At 37.8% G+C, this 27,254-nt stretch overlaps 1 protein-coding gene across 4 annotated transcripts in view; it reads right to left on the reverse strand.

The window, feature by feature from the left end:
* Positions 1-520: 520 nt before the first annotated feature.
* The window catches only part of TMEM50B (transmembrane protein 50B), a 49,717-nt gene continuing 22,983 nt past the window's right edge, over positions 521-27,254 (reverse strand). For 3 of the 4 annotated variants that reach the window (XM_046648288.1, XM_046648289.1, XM_046648287.1), the window contains exons 2-7: positions 19,569-19,707; positions 13,895-14,007; positions 12,288-12,355; positions 8,339-8,431; positions 5,117-5,174; positions 521-2,025 (exon numbers count right to left, since the gene is read on the reverse strand). In XM_046648288.1, the coding sequence (XP_046504244.1) occupies positions 1,980-2,025; positions 5,117-5,174; positions 8,339-8,431; positions 12,288-12,355; positions 13,895-14,007; positions 19,569-19,667 (477 nt within the window). In that variant the 5' untranslated portion in view covers positions 19,668-19,707 and the 3' untranslated portion in view covers positions 521-1,979. The remainder of the gene's footprint in view (positions 2,026-5,116; positions 5,175-8,338; positions 8,432-12,287; positions 12,356-13,894; positions 14,008-19,568; positions 19,708-27,254) is intronic. The other variant, XM_046648290.1, reaches the window with a different exon arrangement.

Below are 27,254 nucleotides of genomic sequence, written 5' to 3' on the forward strand. Positions count from 1 at the left end.
TTTAGCCTCTGTATTTTTTCTTCAGTGGTAACAACACAAGGAACACAATGAGGATCTTAGAAAGAGTAGAATTAATAAAACAAAATGCTCTGGTAATATTGGTCTAACAAACAACATCAAAAGACTCGGATTCAACAGCCATTGAACCTGTGTAACAGGGAGATCCTTATATTAAGGGAATTACACATATTTTTAAATTATTATGAAGGACTCTATCTTTTCTAACTGACATTATCTCTAAGAGTAGATACTGACATTGTCTCCTTTTTCTACAATAAGGAAGCAGAGAGAAATTAAGTGGATTTGCTAACAATTAAAAATCAAATTCATGGCAGAGTCAAGAATAGAAAAAAGTCACTATTTTCGGTCGGTCTCCCGGGATGCCTTTCAGTAGCCTTCATACTAGCATTTTACAAATCTGAGTATAATATATTTCTCCTTCTTTTATAAAGATAAACTGCTTCTTTGACCAGGTTCCCTTGAATAATTAAAAAATGAACAGCAAACCAATTTTTATGGCTCATTTTCTCCAACAGATTTAATAATATTAGAATGGTTGAGAAGTAACATTTACTGCAACAGGTTACAAGAGAGTGGAAACAAGTAATCAGTCTTACAATTTGTTGGAGGCGAGACAAAGTTTACTGACATTTTGAGGGAAACGACGAAGACACAGAAAGAAGTAATTACACAAGATGGTGTCTAGACAAAGGCACAGCATTCCACAACTGCTTCATACTCTGTGCGCGGCAAATTCTCTCAGAGAGGAGAGAAGTTAAGCAAAATAAGGCTCCAGTTAGAAGCTGCATATAATACCACTGATAGTATTCTGTCTTAGAACAAGAGGCTTCATCAAATCGCTCTGGAGGAAAAAGTACAACACGAGCCTGCATAACAAAGGAAAGCAAAGTAGCAATAAAGACCCACATCTCCCTCTGACGTTTCTCCTAGGAACACACAGTGCAAATACAGTGTTTCAAACTCAGCAAAAAAGCTTCTGACTGGAGTATGAACTTTCAGGTTAAAGGCATATTTTGCAGGAAGAGTTCACCCAAAGCTTGAGAGCTAGAGCGAAAAGAGACTTGCAGTCAGTAACTAAGTGGCTGGAATGCCTAATTTTTCACTAGGTCATAACAACTCCCTGTGGGAAGAAGTGCTTCATCTTGAAACTAATTATTCCACTTTTTTGTTATATGTTTCATGCTTTTAAACTGCAGTTGTCTCAAACTTGCTTGACATGGAATTTTGTAATGTCAGACAACAGTAAGCTGTCAAAAGAGAACCCTGGTAGATAGGTCATTTCAGCTGCTTTACAAGAAGCATGTTGCTGAGCAGCCTTACACTCTTTTTACATTAACCATACAAAACTGAGTTTATCTGATCATGTATTATCCCCTCTCAAATAAAGTCATATTAGAGGAACTGTTTTTAAAAGAGGCTTTCAAACTAGTCCTTCAGCCATGTAAAAAATCTTCATATAAAAGTCCACTTCTTTATAATACATAAGAACAAACATTTTTCCTTTAAAAAAAATCTCATTTTTAAGCCAAAATAAATTACAACTTGCTGAAATACCCTTTTTAATGGCTCAGTGCTTATTTCAGATACATGGAGCTGTATTTTTTGCACGTTTTCAGAAATCAGAGATACTGAGACAAAATAGTTAACCCTAAAATGACATGATGATGCAACCCTGGCTCAGCGAACAGGCCCAGCTTTAAGTCTTCAGGAATGAAAAACGGATAGTCGTCACCCCGTGTATATAATCTTATAATATGTACATATCAACAATCGAGTCAATGAAAAAAAGGACAGAAATTTCATAAAACTATTTCAAAACTCAGAGCATAAAAGTGTAAAGAAATGAAACACTTAAAGTACAATCTATTCCATTTGGCAATGTGTAAATTATACTGAGAGATAAAAACTTATCTACAAATAGAATATAACAAAAGGAAAATGTGATTTAAGAAGTGATCTCAGGTCCATAGCTCTTCAGTTCTTCCAAATTTGTAGATCAGAGTGCTAGAAAGATATTAAAATAAATCATAAGGAAAAAACACATGGAACAAGAAACAAAGAATTCATTTTCTAAATACCCTTTGGCAGGTAATTCACTGATCCCTTTGTATCAATTTCTAAAATTAAAGAGTAGGGTGGTGCTGGTCTGAATTTGCTTGTTTTATAAAGCACTTTGTTGACCTGATGGCTGAGCATAATTAAATATCCTTTCTTAAAGCCTGGAAGGTTACTAGATAGGAAACTTGTAAGAAAAGGGGCATTTCTCATAGTAGCAGGCACTAGGGCCACTTTATAACTCTAGGATCCTACATATCTGAGCTACAATAACAGAAGCACCCTACAACAGATCACGCTGCAATTCTTCACCCATTTAACAAATAATTACTGTACACTGAGTACTGGCCAGGCAACAGGCACCTGGCTAAGTGCTAGAAATGTGATCGTGAGTCAAAACAAGACAACTGTGCTCACTCTCTAATGAGGGAGAAAAATTCCAGCTGCAAAAAAATGCTATAAAGGCAAGGCACGTGGTACCAAGAGAGTAAAATATAAAGATCTGACCTAGTTAGAGAGGTCAAGAAGGTCTTCTTGAGGAAGTGATGACTGAACTGAGATCTAAAAGAAGAGTGGGAATTACCTCAGCAAAGTATGGGGGAAAGAGACAGGAGCAGAGAAAGAACACCCTGGGACCATGAGTTGAGTTGTGGCATGTTGGATGTGTTAGATTTCAAATGTCAGCTACCTAAGAGGTGATAAAGAGGAATCTGGATACACAGTTTAGACTTGGAGACAGACATCAGGGACTCATTGGCAGACGGGCAGTAAGCGAAGTCCTGAGCATAAAGGAGCTCACCTAGAGAGAGAAAGAACGAGTAGAGAAGAGGCCTAGAACACAGCCTTCAGAAACTGAAAGTTCATGGCCAGGGCTGGAGGATCAGCTGGCACAAGGAACAGAGGAAGAGCGGCCAAAGAAGCAGGAGCTGCATTTGGGTGCTCAGAACAGGCCCAGCACACAGGAAGCACACAGCTGGCTAGACAACTTGCCAGCCCCTGGGCAGAGTACAGTGCTGATGCAGTAGTCACTGCCCACATGAGCACAGGCCTTTATACATACAAGGTTTCTCTTCATCCACCTGTCATTTATGCAAACTCACCTACCACTGCAAAGGGCTGAATTTGAATTTAGATTTGCTCTCTAAACAGTGCCTAAGATCTCTTCATGAAAAGTTACTGTATCCTCAGAAGGTTGCGGCCTAGAAGTACAATAACAACATAGCACAAGCTGTCAAACATCTTTCAAAACCATGAGTGTCCAGGCCACAGTGCAACAAGAGGGAACCCAGGTGGAGCACAGCAGCCTCCCCAAGTTGAGAAAATGGAGCCAAGAGTTCAAGGAGTCCAAAGTGGCTAGAATTTGCAAGGCAGAGTAGAGAGAGCTAAAGAGAGAGGGAGCTCAGGAGATCTGCAGGGGGTTCCCCTTGAGTCTTCCACCAAGTACTGATCGTCTGAGGAAACTACTCAAGAAAAGGGAAAGAACCACTGGAAAGAACAATTTCCAGAGCTCCCACAGGCCTGGGAAGACTGCACAATCTCCCAAGCAGAGTGGAAAACCTCAGAATACAAGGAGCACCAGGAAGAATACTCAGAAGAGTATTGTCTCAGTAAGGGGATAAATCAGTCATAGACGAAAGCTGCTCTGGTCCTGCCAACAAAACTTAAAAGCAAGATTTGAGAGGATCAAACTGTTCCAAGGGACCTAACTGCATCCAGAACAAAGCTCAAAAACGTTAAGGAATATCAGAAATCCAGCCCCCAACCAGCTGCATGCAAAGAAGCAAAGAGGGGGAAAGACACCCAAAATGAAGAGAAAATAGAAACAATCACTAGGAATAGACTCAGAATTAACACACTTAGACAGGGACACTGAAATAGTTATAAGCACACTTCACATGTTCAAGAAGGTAGAGGAAAGCATGAGCATGTTAAGGAGAGACATGGAAAATATAAAAAAAGACCCTAATCATGCTAACAGAGATGCACAGTATGATGTTTGAGATGGACGGGAGTAACAGTAAACTAGGCACTGCAGCAGATCAGAAGACGTACAGATACAACAGAAACTATCCCTGCCGAAACAGAGCGCGAACAAACATGAAGAAAAAGCCAGGCGTTAGTGAGCTGCGGGCCGACTTTAACAGCCCAATATACATGTGAGGGGAATCCCAGGAGGGCAGGGTGGACAGAAAAAATATTGAAGAAATAATGGCTGAAAAGATTCCAAATGTGATGAAAACTATAAAGCCACAGATCCTAGAAACTCATCAACTCCAAGGAGAAGTAAGAAGAAAACTACACCATAGTATATCATAAGCAAACTGCTTAAAGCCAGTGTTCTTCAAGACTTAGATCTGCATGATTTTGTAGGGTTGGGGGGATATAATTTTATAAATCGATGCCTAAATTACCTATCTTTACATTAAAAGACATTCATTCTGAAAATCACAGGATACAGGTTTCATTTTGAGGGCTTTTTAGAAGACTGCCCCTAAAAAATACTTTTAATATTGTTTTATTTTTATGCTTAATCTTAAAAACTTAATCAAAAACTCCAATTCCCCAACCAAGTTTTGTATATGACATTCATACAATGTATTAATTCTTATTTATTTTCTCTTTTTTTAATAAAAGTACCTGATACAATTTTTTAACAAAACACAGGCTATGGAAGCAGCAGTGTGGGTCCAAATCCCAGCTCTGCATTTCCTAGCTGGGTGTCCTTAAATAAGCTCCAGCCTATTTCCTCATCTATGAAAATGGGACCACCACCTGGCTTATGTACTTAAGATAATTAAATGAGAATTCAAAAGGTAACATACTTAAAGCATCCAGCTGAGGTCTTGGCACATAGAGGACTCCTAATTAAATGGCTTATGTATGCACTTATGCAACAGACAAATTTTCACCTTTTAAAAGAAGTTCTATAAATGGTAACTAATCCAAAGGATTTACACGTTCCACTGCATATGCTGTTCTTATAATAAAGATGACATTTCTGTAAATGTTACAGGTGTGGTTAAGAAATTAGGCAACTTACCTAAAAAATATAAGTGCATTTTGAAAAAACACAGCTAGTCCTGGATAAACATCAGTGTCTGCACATAAAAAGTAAAACAGATTAGAAGATTACAAAAAGCAAACAGCAGTAACAAAGTACTAGCGCCATTCATAATGACATGCTCTGTATATTACAAAATACTGCTATTATTCATTAACTCTAAGAAATCTGTAATGAAACAAATAAGAAAACGCCAATCTCATTCTGCCAAAACAAAGCATTGCTCCCACTCTGGATCAACAACAGTGAACTTATCAGGTTTCCTTTCTGTCTAAAGTAATCGCTATAGTTCTATTTGCATCAAAACTGCTGAGGAAGCAGCAGCTCAGCTCTTCACTTCCTACGGCCAATACAGAAATACAAAACGTTAGGAAGATACGATTAAATTCTTGATGATTTAATAGTCTGTTCATTCATTTCCTTTCATGGATTCAGGAGTTTTACTGTAAAAACACAACAGATATAAAAAGGATCATTGAGCCAGCCCTGCTGGTCTAGTGGATAAGTTTGGTGCACTCTGCTTTGGGAGCCCAGGTTCGGTTCCCAGGCACAGACCTACACTACTCGTCCGTGGCCGTGCTGTGGTGGCAGCTTACATCCAAAATAGAGGAAGACTGGCCACAGACGTTAGCTCAGAGCAAATCTTCCTCAGCAAAAAATAAATAAATAAATAAGTTTAAAAAAAAGGTCATTATAATTCAATGTTCTTTCACTGAATTGCTCCTGAAGGAAATGGTCACTATCTTCATAGGAAAAGAAAAAATTGGAAACGACTTAAATTTTCGTGGTTATTTAACTTTTATAAAACTGTAAATGTTGATTTAAAATACTGGATAAGATGAAGAAATGTTCAATTTTTAGCTTTTGATATCATAGAACATCATAGAAAATAATATAGCAGCATGGTTAAGAGCTCCAAGTTGAGCCAGACACTTGGATTTGAATCCTGACTCTACCACTGACTAAATGTATGAGCATGAGCAAATTACTTAACCTCATTATGCCTCAGTTTCCTCATCAGTAAAATGGGCATTATAACAGCACCCACCCCACAGAGTGTGAGCAATGTGTGACTGTGTATAGTGCTTACAACAGTACCCGGCCCATAAACTGCTACATAAATGTTAGCTGCTATTACGATTATTAACAGCTCAAGAAAATCTGTACAGTAAAACATTTGAAATATGTGCTAAAAATGCTGTCTGAAGTAAAAGCATATTCAGTTTACAAACAAAAAAAATGCTGTAGAAATGTGGAGATCCATAATTGAGAAATATCTCAATATGTACTAGTTCTTTAAAGATTAAGATACAAATGAGTGTACAACCTTTCCAAACTTAATACTTCCCTACACGCCTTTCGGGAATAATTTATTCCTCTTTTCATAATAGTAACTGGAAAGTTTCATGTGTTGCTTCAAGTAACTATGCAGACTTTCCAACCCAGCCCACGCTTCTCAGAGTCAGGGATCAAATGAGCTTCAAACGCACTTCACTATAGGATTCCATCTATATGAAATGGGCAAATCTAGAGACAGCAGTAGATTAGCAGTTGCCTAGGGCCTGTGGAGAAGGGTAATGGGGAGTGACTGCTAATGGGTAAGGGGTTTCTTTCTGGGGTGGTAAAAATGTTCTAAAACTGTATTGTGGTGATGGTAGCACAACTCTGTGAATATACTAAAAACACTGAACTGTACATACACTTAAAATGCACGAATTACATGATATGCAAATTATATCTCAATAAAGTGTTTTATAAAAAAGCACTTTCCTTCAAATGAGTTTCATACTATAACTGTGTGCTCCATTAGTATTTTTAATTAGCTAAAATAACACATTTTGGATATATTTGGTGAGCAGTAACTACAGGAATTAAGGGATCCTATCAAGAGTATTAAAAAGTCAGCTGTGGGTCAGACAAGGAGATGCGACAGTTTAGCAGAGAGACAGAGATTCCAGAGATAGAGAGGCCGGAAGATAACTAAGCTGTGTTATCTGAAACTGACTCTGTCTTTGGAGTGAAGGGAGAGAGCCAGTGAAAAGGTTCCTCTGATGCTTCCAGAGGTACGTGCTGGGCCTGGGTCGCACTTTTCAACCCCTCCCTGAATGAAAGCTGTGGCGCCTGAACAGCCAGAAAACTCAGGATGGCGCACTATGAGCGCACTGCACTGCAGCAAGTTTCCACATGAAGGCTACACACACATCTTCAGTCCTGCCCTTAAAAAACTCCTCTTGGGGTCAGCCCCGCGGCGCAGCGGTTTGTTTGCACATTCCGCTTCGGCAGCCCAGGGTTCGCCGGTTTGGATCCTGGGGGCAGACATGGCACTGCTTGGCAAGCCATGCTGTGGCAGGCGTCCCACATAGAAAGTAGAGGAAGATGGGCATGGATGTTAGCTCAGGGCCAGTCTTCCTCAGCAAAAAGAGGAGGATTGGCAGCAGATGTTAGCTCAGGGCTAATCTTCCTCAAAAAGAAAACTCCTCCTGTACCTATAACTGAAAAATGACAGGTTGGGGTTAGAGAGAAGGCGGTATCACTGGAAAGAAAGATCCTGGGGTCCACAACCCCTTATCTGATATCCTTGGGGTAAAGTATGTTCTGGAATTCAGAATTTTTCAGATTTAAGAATGGTAACATGGGGCATAAATGTTACAAAGCACCCCTAGCTGAGTTTGGACCAGCAAATACAACGATATTCCTGCAAGAAAAGACCTGAATACTTATTACATGGAATAAAGACCATAATGAGCCTCATATCAATTTAGGTCAGGCTTTGCTGCCAAACTAGTTATGAAAAACTTCACTTTCAGCACTTTGTGGATTTTAGAATTGTGTATAAGTGACTGCAAACCTGGACAGGTTTCTCGCTCTTACCACTACAACCCTCAGTAAACAGCCTCGCATATGGAGCCTAGCTGTCCAGGGGAAGGAAGGAGATCAGAAACTCTAGAGATGGCTGAGAGTTACGGTCTTGCCAGCGGCTTGGATTTCCTAACCAGGCTGTCCCACTGCACTCAACGGCAGGTAGTGATACGGCCCCACTGAGAAGTTTTATTAAACAGCTCACGTACCTTCACACAGTCAGACCTTCAAGTTAACTGAATAATTAAACTAAATTTTACTCCAGATGGAGTTGAGACTAAGTCAAATATAGAAGACATATCTGAATCTCTCCTATGAAATAAAGGAGGAATAAATACTTACTTTGGGTAACATATGCACCAAAAAGAATCCACATGGAAGCAATAAGTGACCCAAACATCAACATGAAACCAATGAAGAGCCAAACTCGAGCACCTGTATGAACAAGAGGATTTATGATTTTGCTCATTTCCACAGCTCTACATCTTAGGAATACATAACACGAGAAACACTGTTAACCTAATATATGTTATGCATATTGAAGACAGTAACATATTTATATACACCTGCTCTAACAATTAACTGAATGAGGATTTTTAAAAAACCCCCAAAAACCTAAAAGGGGTTAAGCCATACCCAGAAAGGGAAAAAGAGAAAGTTACATTTCCACTGGCTAGAGACACTAATAGCTGAGTAAACTAAACCAGGCAAGCTTCATAAGTAATTTTTTTATGAAACTAATTAAATCCTAACTGAAAAACTACCCTGTTATATATATTTTCAAAGTAATTGCTCTATTAAAAGTAGCAAGTGTATTTCAGATAACCATCACCACACAGGAAGGAGAGACTACAAATGAATAAGGACCAATGTGTCCCCTTTTCATCAATGTTAAAATCATGCCGTTATTTAATATGGTGCAAACAGGAGCCATTCTTCAAAAGTATATTCAGTCTCTTTCTATGGCTGAGGCAGTCAAACTGCGCCACACACCCCTGAAAAGTTCAAGGTCAGAAGCATCTCTTCACCTCTCTACTGTATGAACTTCTAGAATCTATACAACAGAATCTCACTAAAGCAATTGTCTGGACATTTGAGTAGATTCGACACATTTGTAGGAAAGCAGGTTAACCTCTGTGCCAGACCCTGATCACAGGTATACTGACAGCCCATCACCCTGTGGACGGGAAATAAAGCTCCGCTGAGGTGAAAATAGAACCCAAACCAACTACCACAAGAGAAAGCAAAGTTGCCTCGATTGCAGATAATCTGCTACTAAGTGAACAGAAATTCATATGTTTTAGACTCCAGATACAAAGGAAGCACTGATCAAAGCTCAGCATGGTTAGAACAGCTGATATTTGACAGAAATAGGTCTCTAGATTATCTGAGTTTTATTATAATACTAAGCAGAACTCCATAAATATAAAGTAATGATTAGTTCCTTGGAGAAAGATATTCTCCAAACTATATTCAATCACGGCTTTTATCTAAAGTGAGTAAAACGTCAAAAACGCTTGGAATTATTTTCCCTCATGTCCTTTATATATGACCACACACAAATTTTCAAATACACAAGAAAAAATTTCCCTTGAAAAATCAGTATGCTTTTGTATAGCAAAAAATAAAAAACTATAACATTTTCTCTTTTTTGCTTTGACTACAAGGAGGCTCAGTGTCCAAGTTAATGAACAATCAAGAGCATCCATCTTGTCCTAGATTCTAAGTACATGATCTTTGTTCTACCTAGCTCCCATTCCTTTTTGTAGCTTTATCATTCAGCAGTTTCATTTGTAGTATATTTATTACAGTCAGGCGTTGCTTAAGGATGGGGATACATTCTGAGAAATCAGTTGTCAGGCGATTTTTTTGTTGTGCAAGCATCGCAGAGTGCGCTTACACAAACCTAGATGGTATAGCCATCTATACACCTACACTATATGGTACTAAGCTTATGGGACCACTGTCCCATAAGACAGTTTGCCCTTAATTTCTGAAGCACTAGACAGAATTTACACATATGCACCACTTATAAATATAAACTGTATTGTGAATTTTAATGGGTAGGGAAAAATCATGGAATAAAATGTAATAGCCAATTGGTGAGGGTAAAAACTACGGGCTTTGGAACCAGACAGACCCAAGGCAAATACAAGTTTTACATTTAAGCTAAAAAACTTTGGGTAAGTTACAATGAAATTTCCTATAGAAAATAGCTAATACTAATATAACCCACAGCAATGTCTGTGGAATATTCTTTAAAGAAAAACGACCAAATAAACTTACTGTGTTTCCTATGTCCAACATTTTACCTGCTAATACATGCTGTATTATTCTGTACTCTCCCTCATTCCTGACATTACCTGCTGAGGCAGGGGCACAAGACATGCATGTTCACACACACACAGGGCACTTTTAACTTAGGTTCATCTGTCATTTGTCACTATACCCCCTCCTCCCCAATTCAAGGATCCCAATGGGAGAGAAGTCATAAAATCTGTATCAACATTTAAAGCATCAGGTAGAAAAGAAAGCAAATTTGTCCTCCTGTAACTGGTTTATTTCACTTAGCATAATCTCCTCCGGGCTCATCTGTGTTGTTGCATATAGCAAGATTTCCTTCTTTTTTCAGGCACAATTCCCCTTATATGAGGTATCTGAAATAGTCAAACTCATAGCAAGAGAGAGTAGAATGGTGGCTGCCAGGGGCTAGGGGAGGAAGAAACAGGAAGTTGGTGTTCAATGGGTATAAAGTTTCAGTTACACAAGATGAGCAAGTTCTGGAGATCTGCTGTCCACCACATTAGCAATACTATATTGTGCACTGAAAAATTTGTCCAGAGGGTCTCTAGAGCTCATGCTAAGTGTTCTTACCACCAAAAAAAATTTTTAATTTTTTTAAAAAGCTAAGCTCATCACAGCTCCTTTATTTGGTTTAAAATGTAATGATACTTACTTTATAATTCCATTCACATGAAAGTCTAGAAAAGGCAAAACTACAGTAATAGAAAGCAGATCAGTGGTGGCCAGGAGGTGTGGGGAAGGGGATTAGCTGCAAATGGGGATGAGGGAACTTTCTGGAGTAATGGAAATGTTCTATATCATGACGGCAGTGGTAGTTACACAACTGTCTGCATTCATTAAAACTCATCAAACTGTACATTCTAAATTGGTGACTTTATTTTATATTTTATATAAATTAAACTCCATCAAACTGACAAAAATAAATATATATACACATATACACACACACACATACACAGCACTAACCAGACAAAGAGACCAAACAGTTCTCGACTAGAAACAAGCATAGCCTGGTGGCTAAAAGCACTGGCTCTGGGGCCAGACTGTCGGTATTCAAATCCTGGCTCTACCACTTACTTGCTTTGTGACTTTGGACAAGTTAATTAAGCTCTCCGTGCCTTAGTTCCCTCATGTAAACCTGAGGACAATAAGACCACTTACCTCACAGGACTATTGTGACAATTAAATGAGTTAATATGTGTAAAGCATTCAGAACAGTCTTTGGTACACACTAAGTATTCTACAAGTATTTGCTATTATTCTTAATCATCCTTCAAAATTCCTCTCCCACCTACTCCAAATGTCTGACCAAAACCACAAATCGCCCTCCCCAGTCCTTAAACGTTAGAAACAGGATTTCTAGGCCTGTGCTTTTTACATAGAGCATGGAAATTCCACTGAAAACAACCCCCTGGATTCTAAAAGAATGTGTTATAACCTGACTAAAAGAAAAATACCACTGGAAGACAATTCAAAAGAATTCAAACTCCAAACAAAGACTTTATACGTAGACAGGCAGCGTGCTTCTTCTGAACAATTTTGTTGCAGTCTGCGGGCAGTTACTCAGGTGACCAGAACAGAATGTGAAAAACACTGTAGTCCTAGGTTTGACTTCCTAATTGTCCACACTTTGCTGTTAGTAATCATGGTCAGCCATCTCGTAAGTATTATTATTGGTCGACATTTAGGATGAGAATAAATCCATCATCAGCACTAGACGAGTAATCTGGAGTCCAAGATCCATTGATTCTGAACAGTAACGTTGTATCTATATACTGTGGGCAGTATAACATGACAAAAATAGTAACTTCTGGTAGTAACTTTAACTGTCTTAAGAATTTACATAACACTATAACTTTTTTTAAGTTAAAAAAAATTTCTAGATAATCACTATCAGTCCTAAATAAAGACTCGCTAGACACTTTGCTTTTTCTGCTGATAAATCCCTTTAGCCAGCATATACATTCACAACTCAAAGTGCCTTTACCTGTTCTTCCTAGACAGCCGCTTTCATAGCTGTCACCTCTCACCTGAGCGTTGGACACAGCATTTATCCTAGAACAATACAAAATTATCTAATAAGCTTTCATGCTGCTAAAATATTCACAGATACTTACATATCATTGAGAAGGAAAACATTTCCTAGCTAAGGTCAGTATATGAATAACTGAACATATCTTTTAACTTAACAAATATCCTAGTGGATAGAAATGTTACATTAGTCTTACTGTCCTAAAGTACACCAAGAAAACACACAATTTTAAGATTACTATCCCTTGTCTCCAGAGATTATGAAAGACGGGCCAATTTTCTGATTCCTTTGCCTCTTACATTCATGCATGAATGACTCAGTGTGAGTTATCCCATTTTAAGGTTCTCATCACAATCAAGAGCTAAAAAGTTTCTCTTTGTACTAAAAGTCAAGTGATTTTCTCTGATCCATTTCTCAAACTCAGAGAACATGTGCTCTACATACAATAAACAGACCCACTTTATTTTGCTTCTCTTTCCATTTTTGTTAGAGCACAGTGCATTTGTAGCAGGAATTGCCTTTTCTTAGCATCCTGAATGGATATCAGTAGTTCCATCTTTTACAATCGAATCTTTTTTAAAACTCCTGACAGTATAAGGAAATTATATAATCTTACTGTTTAACTTATTTTTAAAAATTATTAAAAGACATCCATAAAAAGCTTCCAAACTCTTTTATGAAGTGAGATAACAGATAAATCTGAAAATGATTTAATAAAAAAGAAAAGCCACAGATCAATCTCATTTGAGGCCAATCCTGCCTGCCCTCCAAATACTGGCAGTCAAGCAACACATTAAGAACAATAATACTCCACAGTGAAAGCTGAGTGTACAATACTCAAGGATGATTCACTAATAAAAAAAGCTAGAAATGTAATATATCCCATTAAATCTAAGATGCCACTGATTTTTAAGATGTACCGTTATTTTTTACACTGCCAAGAAAGAAAAGATATTATCAATTGTAATTTTAAGATACCATTGACTATAAGCAGCACCCTCATATTCAGATATATTAAAATATCAAAAATAATCTTGAGACTGATAAAATATAGTGATCAACTAGTTTAACAAATATAAGGAGAAAAATCATAATTTTTATAGATGCTAAAAAGATATATGACTAAATTCAACACTCATTCTTGATAAAAATCTTAGTAAAATGGAAATATATATATTTATAATGTTAAAGAAGAATCCAGGGGCCAGCCCTGTGGCCAAGTGGTTAAGCTCGTGCACTCCACTTCAGCAGCCCAGAGCTTTGCCAGTTCGAATCCTGGGCACAGACCTGGCACCACTCACAAGGCCATGCTGAGGTGGCATCCCACATGCCACAACTAGAAGGACCCACAACTAAAATATACAACTACGTACTGGGGAGATCTGGGGAGAAAAAGCTGAAAAAAAAAAAAAGAAGAAGATTGGTAGTAGTTAGCTCAAGTGCCAATCTTTAAAGAGGAATCCATATACTAAATTAAAAAGTTATTCTAAATAGCATTAAACTTAAAGGAAAACATGTTTTTACAAAAATAATCTTGAATTGAGAATTACCTTCATACTTACATGAAGAAAGCCAATGTGGAAAATACACCACATGTGTGAAAGGCATGGTTCAACTGTTCTGGCTTAGGATACACCACGGCTGCGTCAATCATTATCCACCAACCTGTAAAAAACTTGAGAAGGAGTCCAAGTCATTAAAATAACACTAATACTCTGGCTGAGCATGATGCCTGCTCTTTAACATCCCTCTTTTTCTACAGATCATAAATGAAACATAAAATATTTTTACTTTGAGTTTTGCATGTTAAAATATAAAAAATAAGAATCCCTTGTTGACTTATTCTTTACAGCATATAAGGTGAAGCTAATCAAATCTGTGTAAGATTCTGAAGTTCTGCTCTCAGTGCAAGACGAAAAATTTATTATCTGGGAATGGATGATCTCTTTCTGTCATCCACAATAATTATGTTCAACTGAAGTTCTCTGAACTAACCTCCACTAACCAGCTCCCTGATTACCTGACGTGTTTCATTCTCTCTGCCAACATTCCTTTTTAATATGCCCAAGCACTTCTGCCTCCACAAATGAGCTCTATGCTTACCAAGAGTCAGCTGTCACATCTCCAAAACCATTTAAACATGCTATAGTTTTAATTAGGTAATTTGGTTACATATTGTATAACTGACTGAACACAAATTTGTAAAATATAACGTCTCTATGTAAACTAAGCTGAATAGACTTAAAGTAGAAAAGCTGCTAAAGAATTTCATAGACAAATTAAGTGCATACAAGGATACTCATATCAGACAAAGTAGACTTCAAGATAAAACTGGTAAGGGGAGACATAGAGGGGCAGGATGTAACGATAAAAGGGACTCTCCACCAAGAAGACATAGCACTTATAAAATGTATGCACCCAACACAGAGCACCAAAGTACATAAAGCAACTATTAACAAACCTAAAAGGAGATATCAATGACAACACAGTAATAGTAGGGGACCCCAAAACCCCACTGACACCAATGGATAGATCATCCAGGTAAAACATCAACAAGGAGATAGTGGAATTAAAACAAAATACTATAAAATATAAAAAAATAGACCAGATGAACTTAACAGACATATATAGAGCACTCCATCCAAAAACAGCAGAATATACATTCTTCTCAAGTGCACATGGAACATTCTCAAGGACAGACCATATATTGGGAAACAAGACAAACCTCAATAAATTTAAGAAGATTGAAATCATATCTACTATCTTTTCTGACCATAATGCCATGAAACTAGAAATCAACTATAAGAAAAAAGCTTGAAAAGGAATGAAAATGTGGAGACTAAACAAGCTACTGAACAACCAATGGGTCATCAAAGAAATAAAGGGAGAAATCAAAAAATATTTGGAGACAAATGAGAATGAAAACACACCATACAAACTCTTACGGATGCAGCAAAAGCAGTCCTAAGAGGGAAATTTATAGCAATACAGGCTCACATTAACAAACAAGAAAAAGCTCAAATAAACAATCTTAAACTACACCTAACAGAATTAGAAAAAGAAGAACAAACAAAGCCCAAAGTCAGCAGGAGGGGAATAATAAAAATAAGAGCAGAAATAAATGAAATTGAAACAAAAAAGACTGTAAAAAGAATCAATGATACAAGGAGCTGATTCTTTGAGAGGATAAACAAAACTGACAAACCCTTAGCCAGACTCACCAAGAAAAAAGAGAAGGCTCAAATAAATAAAATTAGAAATGAAAGAGGAGCAATTACAATGGATACTACACAAATACAAAAGATTATAAGAGAATATTATGAAAAACTATACATGAACAAACTTGACAATCTAGAAGAAATGGATAAATTCTTAGACTCTTACAACCTTCCAAAACTGAACCAAGAAGAAACAGAGAATCTGAATAAGACAATCACAAGTAAAGACATTGAAACAGTAGCCAAAAACCTCCCCAAAAGTAAAAGTCCAGGACCAGATGGCTTCTCTGGAGAATTCCACCAAACATTCAGACAATTTATTACTTATTCTTCTCAAACTATTCCAAAAATTGAGGAAGACAGAAATATTCCTAACACATTCTACGAGGCCAACATCACCCTGATCCCAAAACCAGACAAGTATAACATAAAGAAGGAAAATTACAGGCCAATATTGCTGATGAACATAGACGCAAAAATCCTCAACAAAATATTGGCAAACCGAATACAGCAATACATTAAAAAGATCATATGCCATGATCAAGTGAGATTCATACCAGGGACAGAGGAATGGTTCAAAATCCACAAATCAGTCAATGTGAGACACCATATTAACAAAAGGAGGAATGAAAAACACATGATCATCTCTATAGATGCAGATAAAGCACTTGACAAGATCCAACATCGTTCATGATAAAAACTCTCAATAAAATGGGTATAGAAGAAGAATACCTCAAAAATAATAAAGGTCATATATGACAAACCCACTGCCAACATCTCACTCAGTGGGGAAAAACTGAAAGCCATCCTGCTGAGAACAGGAACAAGACAAGGGTGCCCACTCTCACCACTGTTATTCAACATAGTACTAGAGGTTTTGGCCAGAGCAATTAGGCAGGAAAAAGAAATCAAAGGAATCCAGACAGGCACTGAAGAAGTGAAACTCTCACTCTTTGCAGATGATATGACTTTATATACAGAAAATGCTAAAGAATCCATCAGAAAACTATTAGAAATAATCGACAACTACAGCAAAGTTGCAGGATTCAAAGTGAACATACAAAAATCACTGGCATTTCTATACTCTAATAACAAACTAATAGAAAGAGAACTCAAGAATACAACCCCATTTACAATCACAACAAAAAAAATAAATATGTAGGAATAAATTTAACCAAGGAGGTGAAAGACCTATACAAGGAAAACCATAGGACATTACTGAAAGAAATTGATAATGACATAAAGAAATGGAAATATATTCAATGTACATGGATTGAAAAAATAAACATAGTTAAAATGGCCATATTACCTAAAGCAATCTACAGATTCAAATCAATCCCAATCAGAATCCCAATGACATTCTTCACAGAAGTAGAACAAAGAATCTTAAAATTCATAAAGGGCAACAAAAGACCCTGAATAGCCAAACAATCCTGAGAAACAAGAACAAAGCTGGAGGCATCACAATCCCTGACTTCAAAACATATTACAAAGCTACAGTAATCAAAACAGCATGGTATTGGTATAAAAACAGACACACAGATCAATGGAACAGAACTGAAAGCCCAGAAATAAAACCACACATATACAGACAACTAATCTTTGAGAAAGGAGCCAAGAACATACAACGGAGAAAGGAAAGCCTCTTCAATAAATGGTGCTGGGAAAACTGGACAGCCACATGCAAAAGGATGAATGTAGACCATTATCTTTCTCTATACACAAAAATAGACTCAAAATGGATCAAAGATTTGAAGGTAAGACCATAAACCATAAAACTTCTGGAGGAAAATATAGGTAGTACATTCTTTGACATCAGCCTTCAAAGGATCTTTACAAATATGATTTCCACTCAGACAAGGGAAACAAAAGAAAAAATAAGCAAGTGAGACTTCATTAGACTAAAGAGCTTCTGCAAGACAAAGGAAACCAAGATCAAAATGAAAAAATAACCCACCAACTGGGAGAAAATATTTGCAAATCATATATCAAAAAGTGGTTAATTTCCATAATATATAAAGAGCTCACACAACTGAATTACAAAAAAAAAACCTAATCAAAAGTGGGGAGAGGATACGAACAGACATTTTTCCAAAGAAGGTATACAGATGGCCAATAGGTACAAGAAAAGATGCTCAACATCACTAACCATCAGGGAGATGCAAATCAAAACTACACTTAGATATCATCTTACACCTGTTAGAATGGTTATAATCAACAAGACAAAAAATAATAAATGTTGGAGAGCATGTGGAGAAAAGGGAACCCTCATCCACTGCTGGTGGGAATGCAAACTGGTGCAGCCACTTTGGAAAACAGTATGGACATTTCTCAAAAAACTTAAAATAGAAATACCATATGACCCAGCTATCCTACTACTCGGTATTTATCCAAAGAACTTGAAATCAACAATTCAAAGAGACTTATGCATCCCTATGTTCACTGCAGCATTATTCACAATAGCCAAGACGTGGGAGCAACCCAAGTGCCCAACAACTGATGAATGGATAAAGAAGATGTGGCATATATATACAATGGAATACTACTCAGCCATAAAAAAGACATAATCGTCCCATTCACAACCACGTGGATTGTCCCTGAGGGCATCATGTTAAGCAAGATAAGCCAGACAGAGAAAGACAAACACTGTATGATTTCATTCATATGTAGAATATAAATAAACTTATGGGCAAAGAGAATAATTAAGTGGTTATCACAGGGAAAGGGGGGAGGGTGGGCACAAGGGGTGCAGGGGCACATTTATATGGTGTTTGACAAATATTAATGTACAACTGAAATTTCACAATGTTATAAACTGTTTAGACCATGATAAAAAAAATTTTTTTTAAAACAGCAAGAAAAACTTAGAAACATCTAAAAGAATTCTGCATGCAGACAGCTTCACAATTATCTTTAGTTCCTTCTCTGCTTTATTTATTTTTTCCTCTTGGACTTCAGGTATAGAACTGCACACTGAAAGAGATGAATTTTTTTAATGAATTTTTTAAGTTTTTAAAATAGATACTGAAACTTGCTTCAAAAAATGCAGTGAGGGGGTCAAGCTGAGTAGCACAGTAGTTGAGTTTGCGCATTCCACTTTGGTGGCCTAGGGTTCATGGATGTGGATCCTGGGCATGGACCTACACACTGCTCATCAAGCCATGCTGTGGTGGCATCCCACATACAAAATGGAGGAAGATTGGCAGAGATGTTAGCTCAGGGCCAATCTTCCTCACCAAACAAACAAACAAACACAGTGGTGGCAGAGAGTGGATGATGGAAAACTAAAGCAAGATTGGTCGTGATTTGATTTTTTTTGATGCTGGATGATAAGCACATGGGGCAAGAGGGGAGAGGGCCTCTTTATACCCTTCTATTTTTGTTTAAATGCTTGACATTTTTACCCCCAACAGTCCAGTTTTTATCCGTCACCATATATATGTGTCCCTGTACCCCTTTCATATGCTTGACATTTTCAATAAGAAAAAGTAAAAAAAAAACATTGGGAAGAGAATTAAGCTACAGTTTCCTCCATGAATTTCTTCCTCTCACCTCCCCCAAGTGCTGCAGCTAGGGAAATGGAGATGGAGAGCACGCCTTCCCTAGAGCGATGCAGGGCTGCGGTTCTAACGCAGCCTACGGTCATGACTGCTGTCTACACACCCTGAACTTTAATGAGTCACAAAATATTTGGTTACATCAAATTCTGAGCCTTTGAGGATCTTAAAGGACTTATACATACTGTATCATTAACTTGCAAATGCTACTGACTACAATAATTGTATTATCACTGGAACCGAAGGAAAGATATTAAGTTTAACAAATTTACAAAGTCAAATGAACTAAGGGCCTTCCATGATTTGTTCAGTAATAGTATCTAGAACTCTGATCATTATTTATACAAAACAACAGTGAAATACACAGTTCTGGAAGGGTATTCAAAGTTCTAAGGAATCAACATTAATTTTCAGGACAAAAGATGAGGCATAAATGTCACCACCCAGGCCTTTTCACTTACCAATATACCTGCTACAACAGAAGCCACAGCATTTCTTCTCTCACTCCAGTCAATACATTCACATTCTGGCCAACGGAAATTATCAAGGAAACCTGCCATTTTCACCTGTTAAGCATGGGTTTTCATTAAATACTGTATTCTACAAATAAAAAGACAAAATATAATCAGTCTAAGAAAATGTTTTTGAGAAGTGAAATATCTTACTCGTTTCTTAAAGTTTTAAACACAAATTTACTTTGGGTCCAAATCTTATATTTACGAAGAAAAACTCAATAATTCAATGAATACCTACTGAAATGTACAAAGGACTGTGTTCAGACACAAGGGGGAGCTTACTATGTGCTAAATGAGAATGGTGGTTTAAAACATGCCTGCAAATTCTTTGACACTTCTCATATTGAGAGGTGGCTCTCCCCTTGAATTTGACCCAACAATAAAGACTGGTTGACCAACAGAGTAGAGGAAGTGCTACTATGTAACTTCTGCCATTTTCTGAGACTAGATCATAAAAGGCAATGCAGCGTGTAGCTGGTTCTGTAGAACATTAACACTAGAGTCCTGAGTTGCTATGTAAAAATTCCAAGGCCAGGCAGTGACGTCAACAACATGGTGGAGTGAGCTGTATCCTTTCTCTCTCCCCCTTTGAACTACAACTAAAAGGACATTCATTGATCGACAGAGGATACCCAAACAGCACAACAGGATGCCTGAGAGACCCATGCAGCTATACATCTGAAGGTGGATGGACTACGCCCAGGGAGGTGGTGGAGAGAGGTGGGTACTCTCCAGCCCCCCCGCCCAGCAGCCCTGTGCACATGTGCGATGGCTCTCCCAGCTGGAGCACCCATAGCACCACTGTGGCCCCAAGGGTGGGAGCATGACTCGGTGCAACTGCAGAAACAGGTGACAATAGCCCTAAACGCCCACATGATCACTTTCCTGTCCAGTGGGAGAGCCCAGAGGCCCTGCCCACCAAGCACAACAGCTGGTATGACCTAGGAGGAGAAGCAGCAGATCTGCACACCCAGGCAAATGAGTTCCCGGCTGCCACAAACGCCCACAGTACAGCTGCAGCCCCAAAGGGGGAAGCACATCTTGGCAGGACTGTGGGAGCAGGCAGTGGCAGCCCTGAGCCCCTTCATGATTGCTTTCTCATACAGTGGGAGAGCCCACAGTGCCACTGTGGTCCCATGGAATAGCCCAGGCTTGAACAGGCAGAGCTAACAGGGATCAAGGTAGGCTCAGAATACACTGCTCCTGCCCCACTGAGTAGTGGCAGGTGGAATCTGCAATCAAATACTATCACTATGTGAAGGCACAAATCCACCCCATAAAATACTATGAAGAGGTATATTAATACTCCAGACGAGAAGGAAAAAGACAAACACCCAGTAATCAATCCTGAAGGCACAAAAATTTACATTCTAAATGACAGAGAATTCAAAACAGCTATCATAAAAAACTCAACGACTTACAACAGAACTCAAAAACACCTTTCAATGAAATCAGGAATAAAATTAATGAACAGAAGAAGTTGCTCACAAAAGAGATTGAAACTATAAAGAAAAAACAATCAGAAATGTTGGAGATGATAAACACGAGTGAGATAAAGAAAAACCTGGAATCCTTAAATAAAAGAGCAGATATGGAGGACAGAATTGCCAATTAAGAGGATAGAAATATAGAAATGCTTCAGATGAAGGAGGAGAGAGAACTGACTAAAAAGAAATGAAGAAATTCCCTGAGAAATATCCAACTCGATTAGGAAATGCAACATAAGGATTATAGGTATTCCAGAGGGAGAAGAGAGGAAGAAAGGAGCAGAGAGCTTGTTCAAAAAAATAATAGCTGAGAACCTCCCAAACCTGGGGAAGGAGCTGGAATGACAAGTAAAAGAAGCTAATATGGGGGCAGGCCCTGCAGCCAAATGGTTAAGTTTGTGCACTCCGCTTCAGCATCCCAGGGTTTCGCCAGTTTGGATCCTGGGAGCAGACATCGTACCACTCATCAAGCCATGCTGAGGTGGTGTCCCACATAGCACAACCACAAGACCTACAACTAGAATATACAACTACATACTGGGTGGCTTTGGGGAGAAAAAGAAGAAGAAGAAAAAAAAAACGACTGGGGCCAGGCAGGTGGCACAACTGTTAAACTCCCATGTTCCACATTGGTGGCCCAGGGTTCACCCCTTTTGATCCCAGGTGTGGAACTACACACCGCTCATCAAGCCATACTGTGGCAGGCATCCCACATGTAGGGTAGAGGAAGATGGGCATGGATGCTAGCTCAGGGCCAGTCTTCCTCAGCAAAAAGAAGAGGATAGGCAGCAGATGTTAGTTCAGGGGTAATCTTCCTCAAAGAAAAAAAAAAAAAACAGAAGAAGACTGGCAACAGAAAATAGCTCCGGTGCCAATCTTTAAAAAAGACAAAAGAAAAGAAGCTAATATAACTCCTAATTACATCAACGCAAAAAGATCTTCTCCAAGGCACATATTAGTAAAACTAGCAAAAGTAACTGACAAAGAAAAAATATTAAGGGCAGCAAGGCAGAAGAAAATAACATATAACGAATCCCTATCAGACTTTCAGTGCATTTCTCAGCAGAAACCTTACAGGGTAGGAGAGAGTGGAATGATATATTCAAAATTCCAAAAGACAAAAACCTACAGCCAATACTCTATCCAGCGAAAATATCCTTCTGACATGATGGAGAAATAAAAACTTTCCCAGAAAAACAAAAGCTGAGGGAGTTCATTACCACAAGAGCCCCCAACAAGAAATGATCAAGAAGGTCTTCATACCTGAAAAGAAAAGAAAGGGTTTACACAGCCTTGAGCAGGGAGATAAACAGGCAGACAAAACCAGAAAATTGCAACTCTCTATCAGAACAGATTAGCAAACACTTGACTATAACATTAAAGATAAAAGGAAGGAAAACATCAAGAACAAATATAATCACTTCATTTTAACCACAAACTCACAACACAAAACAGAATAAGTTGTGACAACAATAACTTAGATGGAGAAGAGGAAAGAGATGAAACGTGCTTAGATTCAGGAAATAAGAGGCTATCAGAAAATGGACTGTCTCATCTACAAGATCTTTTATAAAAACCTCATGGTAACCACAAAACAAAAATCACAACAGAGACACAAATTACAAATAAAGAGAAAACTGAGAAAACCATCACAGAGAGCCACCAAACTGAACTGGCAGTCTGAAACACATGGGACAACAAACAAGGGAAACACAGAACAACCAGAAAACAAGTGATAAAATGGCAGCATTAAGCCCTCATATAACAATAATCACTCTAAATGCAAATAGATTGAATTCTCCAATAAAAAGACACAGAGTGGGTGGATGGATTAAAAAACAAGACCCAATAATACGCTGCCTCCAGGAAACACACCTCAGCTCTAAAGACAAACACAGGCTCAGAGTGAAGGGATGGAAAACAATACTCCAAGCTAATGGCAAACAAAAGAAAGCAGGTGTTGCCATACTTATACCAAACAAAGAAGCCCTCGGGACAAAAAAGGCACTGAGAGATAAAGATGGTCAATATATAATGATAAAAGGGACACTCCATCAAGAGGACATAACACTTATAAATATATATGCACCTAACACAGGAGCATCAAAGTACATATAGCAACTATTAATTAACCTAAAAGGAGATATTAATAGCAACATGATTATAGTAGGGGACCTTAACACCTCACTTACATCAATGGATAGATCATCCAAACAGAAAGTCCACAAGGAAATAGTGGAACTAAACAAAAGACTAGACCAGACAGACTTAATATATATATACAGAACACTCCATCCAAAAGCAGCAGAATACATATTCTTCTCAAGTGCACATGAAACATTCTCAAAGACAGACCATGTGTTGAGAAACAAAGCAAGCCTCAATAAATTTAATAAGACTGAAATCACATCAAGCATCATTTCCAACCATAATGCTATGAAACTAAAAATCAACTACAAGAAAAGAGCTGGGAGGGGCCGGCTTGGTGGCACAGCAGTTAAGTTCACACGTTCCATTTCAGCAGCCTGGAGTTCACAGGTTTGGATCCCAGATGCGGACATGGCACCTGTTGGCAAGCCATGCTGTGGTAGGCATCCCACATATAAAGTAGAGGAAGATGGGCATGGATGTGAGCTCAGGGTCAATCTTCCTCAGCAAAAAAAGAGGAGGATTGGCAGCAGATGTTAGCTCAGGGCTAATCTTCCTCAAAAAAAACCAAAACACAAAAACAAAAGAAAAGAGCTGTGAAAGCAACAAATATGTGGAGGCTAAACAACACGCTACTGAACAACCAATGGATTGCTGAAGAAATTAAAGGAGAAATAAAAAAAATATCTGGAGACAAATGAAAACGAAAACACACCACACCAACTCATATGGAATGCAACAAAAGCAGTCCTAAGAGGGAAATTCAGAGCAATACAGGCCAACCTTAACAAACAAGAAAAATCTCAAATAAACAATCTTAACAAACAAGAAAAATCTCAAATAAACACCTAAGAGAACTAGAAAAGAAGAACAAACAAAGCCCAAAGTCAGAAGAAGGAGGGAAATAATAAAAGTAAAAGCAGAAATAAATGAAATTGAAACCAAAAAAAGAGTAGAAAGGATCAATGAAAAACTAAGAGCTGGTTCTTTGAGAAATAAACAAAATTGACAAACACTTAGCCAGGCTCACTAAGAAAAAAAGAGAGAAGGCACAAATAAATAAAATCAGAAATGAAAGAGGAGAAATTACAACAGATACCACAGAAATACAAAGAATTATAAGAGAATAGTATGAAAAACTATATGCCAACAAACTGGACAATCTAGAAAGAATAAATTCTTAGACTCATACTACACCCCCAAACTGAGCCAAAAAGAAATAGAGAATCTGAATAAACAAATCACAAGAGACTGAAACAATAATCAAAAACCTCCAAAAAAATGAAAGTCCAAGACCAGATGGGTTCTCTGGAGAATTCTACCAAACATTCAAAGATTTAGGACTTATCCTTCTCAAACTATTCCAAAAAGTTGAAGAAAATGGAACTCTTCCTAACACATTTATGAGGCCAACATCACTCTGATCCCAAAGTCAGACAAGGACAACACAAAGAAGGAAAATTACAGGCCAATATCGCTGATGAACATAGATATAAAAATCCTCAACAAAATATTGGCAAACCGAATACAGCAATACATTAAAAGGAGCATACACTATGATCGAGTGGGATTTATACCAGGGATACAGGGATGGTTTAACATCAGCAAAGTAATCAATGTGATATACCACATTAACAAAATGAGGAATAAAAACCACATGATCATCTCAATAGATGCAGAGAAAGCATTTGACAAGATTCAACAGCTGTTCATGATAAAAACTCTCAATAAAATGGGTATCGAAGTACCCTAACATAATAAAGGTCATATATGACAAATCCATAGCCAACACTATAGTCAACAGGGAAAAACTGAAAGCCATTCCTCTGAGAACAGGAACAAGACAAGGATGCCCACTCTGGCCAGTGTTATTCAACATAGTGCTGGAGGTTTTGGCCAGAGCAATTAGGCAAGAAAAAGATGTAAAAGGTATCCAAATTGGCAAGGAAGAAGTGAAACTCTTGTTGTTTGCAGATGACATGGTTTTATATATAGAAAACCCTAAAGAATCCTTCAGAAAACTATTAGAAATAACAACTACAGCAAAGCTGCAGGGTACAAAATCAACTTACAAAAATCAGTTGCATTTCTATACTCTAATAACAAACTAACAGAAAGAGAACTCAAGAATACAATCCCATTTACAATCGCAACAAAAAGAATAAAATATCAGGAATAAATTTAACCAAGGAGGTAAAAGACCTATACAATGAAAACTCTAAGACATTATTGAAAGAAATCAATGATGACATAAAGAAATGGAACGATATTCCACGTACATGGATTGGAAAAATAAACATAGTTAAAATGTCCATACTATCTAAAGCAATCTACCAATTCAGTGCAATCCTAATCAGAATCCCAGTGACGTTCTTCACAGAAATAGAACCAAGAACCCTAAAATTCATATGAGGGAATAAAAGACCCCAAATAGCCAAAGCAATCCTGAGAAAAAAGAAAGCTGGAGGCATCACAATCCCTGACTTCAAAACATATTACAAAGCTACAATAATCAAAACAGCATGGTATTGGTACAAAAACAGACACACAGATCAATGGAACAGAACTGAAAGCCCAGAAATAAAACCACACATCTATGGACAGCTAATCTTTAACAAAGGAGCTAAAAACACACAACAGAGAAAGGAAAGTCTCTCCAATAAATGATGTTGGGAAAACTCAACAGCCACGTGCAAAAGAATGAAAGTAGACCATTATCTTTCTCCATACAGAAAGATTAACTCAAAATGGATTAAACACTTGAAGGTAAGATGTGAAACCATAAAACTCCTAGAAGAAAATGTAGGCAGTAGACTCTTTGACATCATTCTTAGAAGGATCTTTTCGAATACCATGTCTACTCAGGCAAGGGAAATAAAAGAAAAACAAACAGGGCTTCATCAGCCTAAAGAGCTTCTGCAAGGCAAAGGAAACCATGAACAAAACAAAAAGACAACCCACCAACTGGGAGAAAATATTTGCAAATCATATATCTGACAAGTGGTTAATCTCCAAAATACATAAAGAACTCATACATCTCAACAACAAAAAAACAAACAATTCGATCAAAAAAATGGGCAGAGGATACGAGCAGACATTTTTCCAAAGAAGATATACAGATGGCCAACAGGCACATGAAAAGATGTTCAACATCACTAAACATCAGGGAAATGCAAATCAAAACTACAATGAGGTATCACATTACATCTATCACAATGGCTATAATTACCAAGACAAAAAACAACAAATGTTGGAGAGGATGTGGAGAAAAGGGAACCCTGATCCACTGCTGGTGGGAACGCAAACTGGTGCAGCCAATTTGGAAAACAGTATGGAGATTTCTCAAAAAACTTAAAATAGAAATACCATATGACCCAGCTATCCCACTACTGGATATTTATCCAAAGAACTTGAAATCAACAATTCAAAGAGACTTATGCATCCCTATGTTCATCTCAGCGTTATTCACAATAGCCAGGATGTGGAAGCAACCCAAGTGCCCAATGATCGATGAATAGATAAAGAAGATGTGGTATATATATACATACACACACACACACACACACACAATGGAATACTATTCAGCCATTAAAAAAATGACAAAATAATTCCATTTGCAACAACACTGATGGAACTTGAGGGTATTATATTAAGCGAAATAAGCCAGACAGAGAAAGACAAACACCGTATGATTTTACTCATATGTGGAAGATAAACAAATACACAGACAAAGAGAACAGATTAGTGGTTACCAGAGGGGAAAGGGGTTGGGGGGGTGGACATAAGGGGTAAAGGGGCACAAATATATGGTGACTGACAAATAATAATGTACAACTGAAATTTCACAATGTTATTAACTGTTAGGACCTCAATAAAATAAGATAAAATAATCCAAGGCCACAGTGCTGTGAGGAGACCAGGTGCGGATGTTCTGGCCCACAGTTCCGGGTGAAGCCTGAGCTAACAGCTAGCATCAACTGCCAGATGTGTGAGTAGA

The sequence above is a fragment of the Equus quagga genome, chromosome 21, assembly GCF_021613505.1.
Source record: "Equus quagga isolate Etosha38 chromosome 21, UCLA_HA_Equagga_1.0, whole genome shotgun sequence".
Classification (NCBI taxonomy): Eukaryota; Metazoa; Chordata; class Mammalia; order Perissodactyla; family Equidae; genus Equus; species Equus quagga.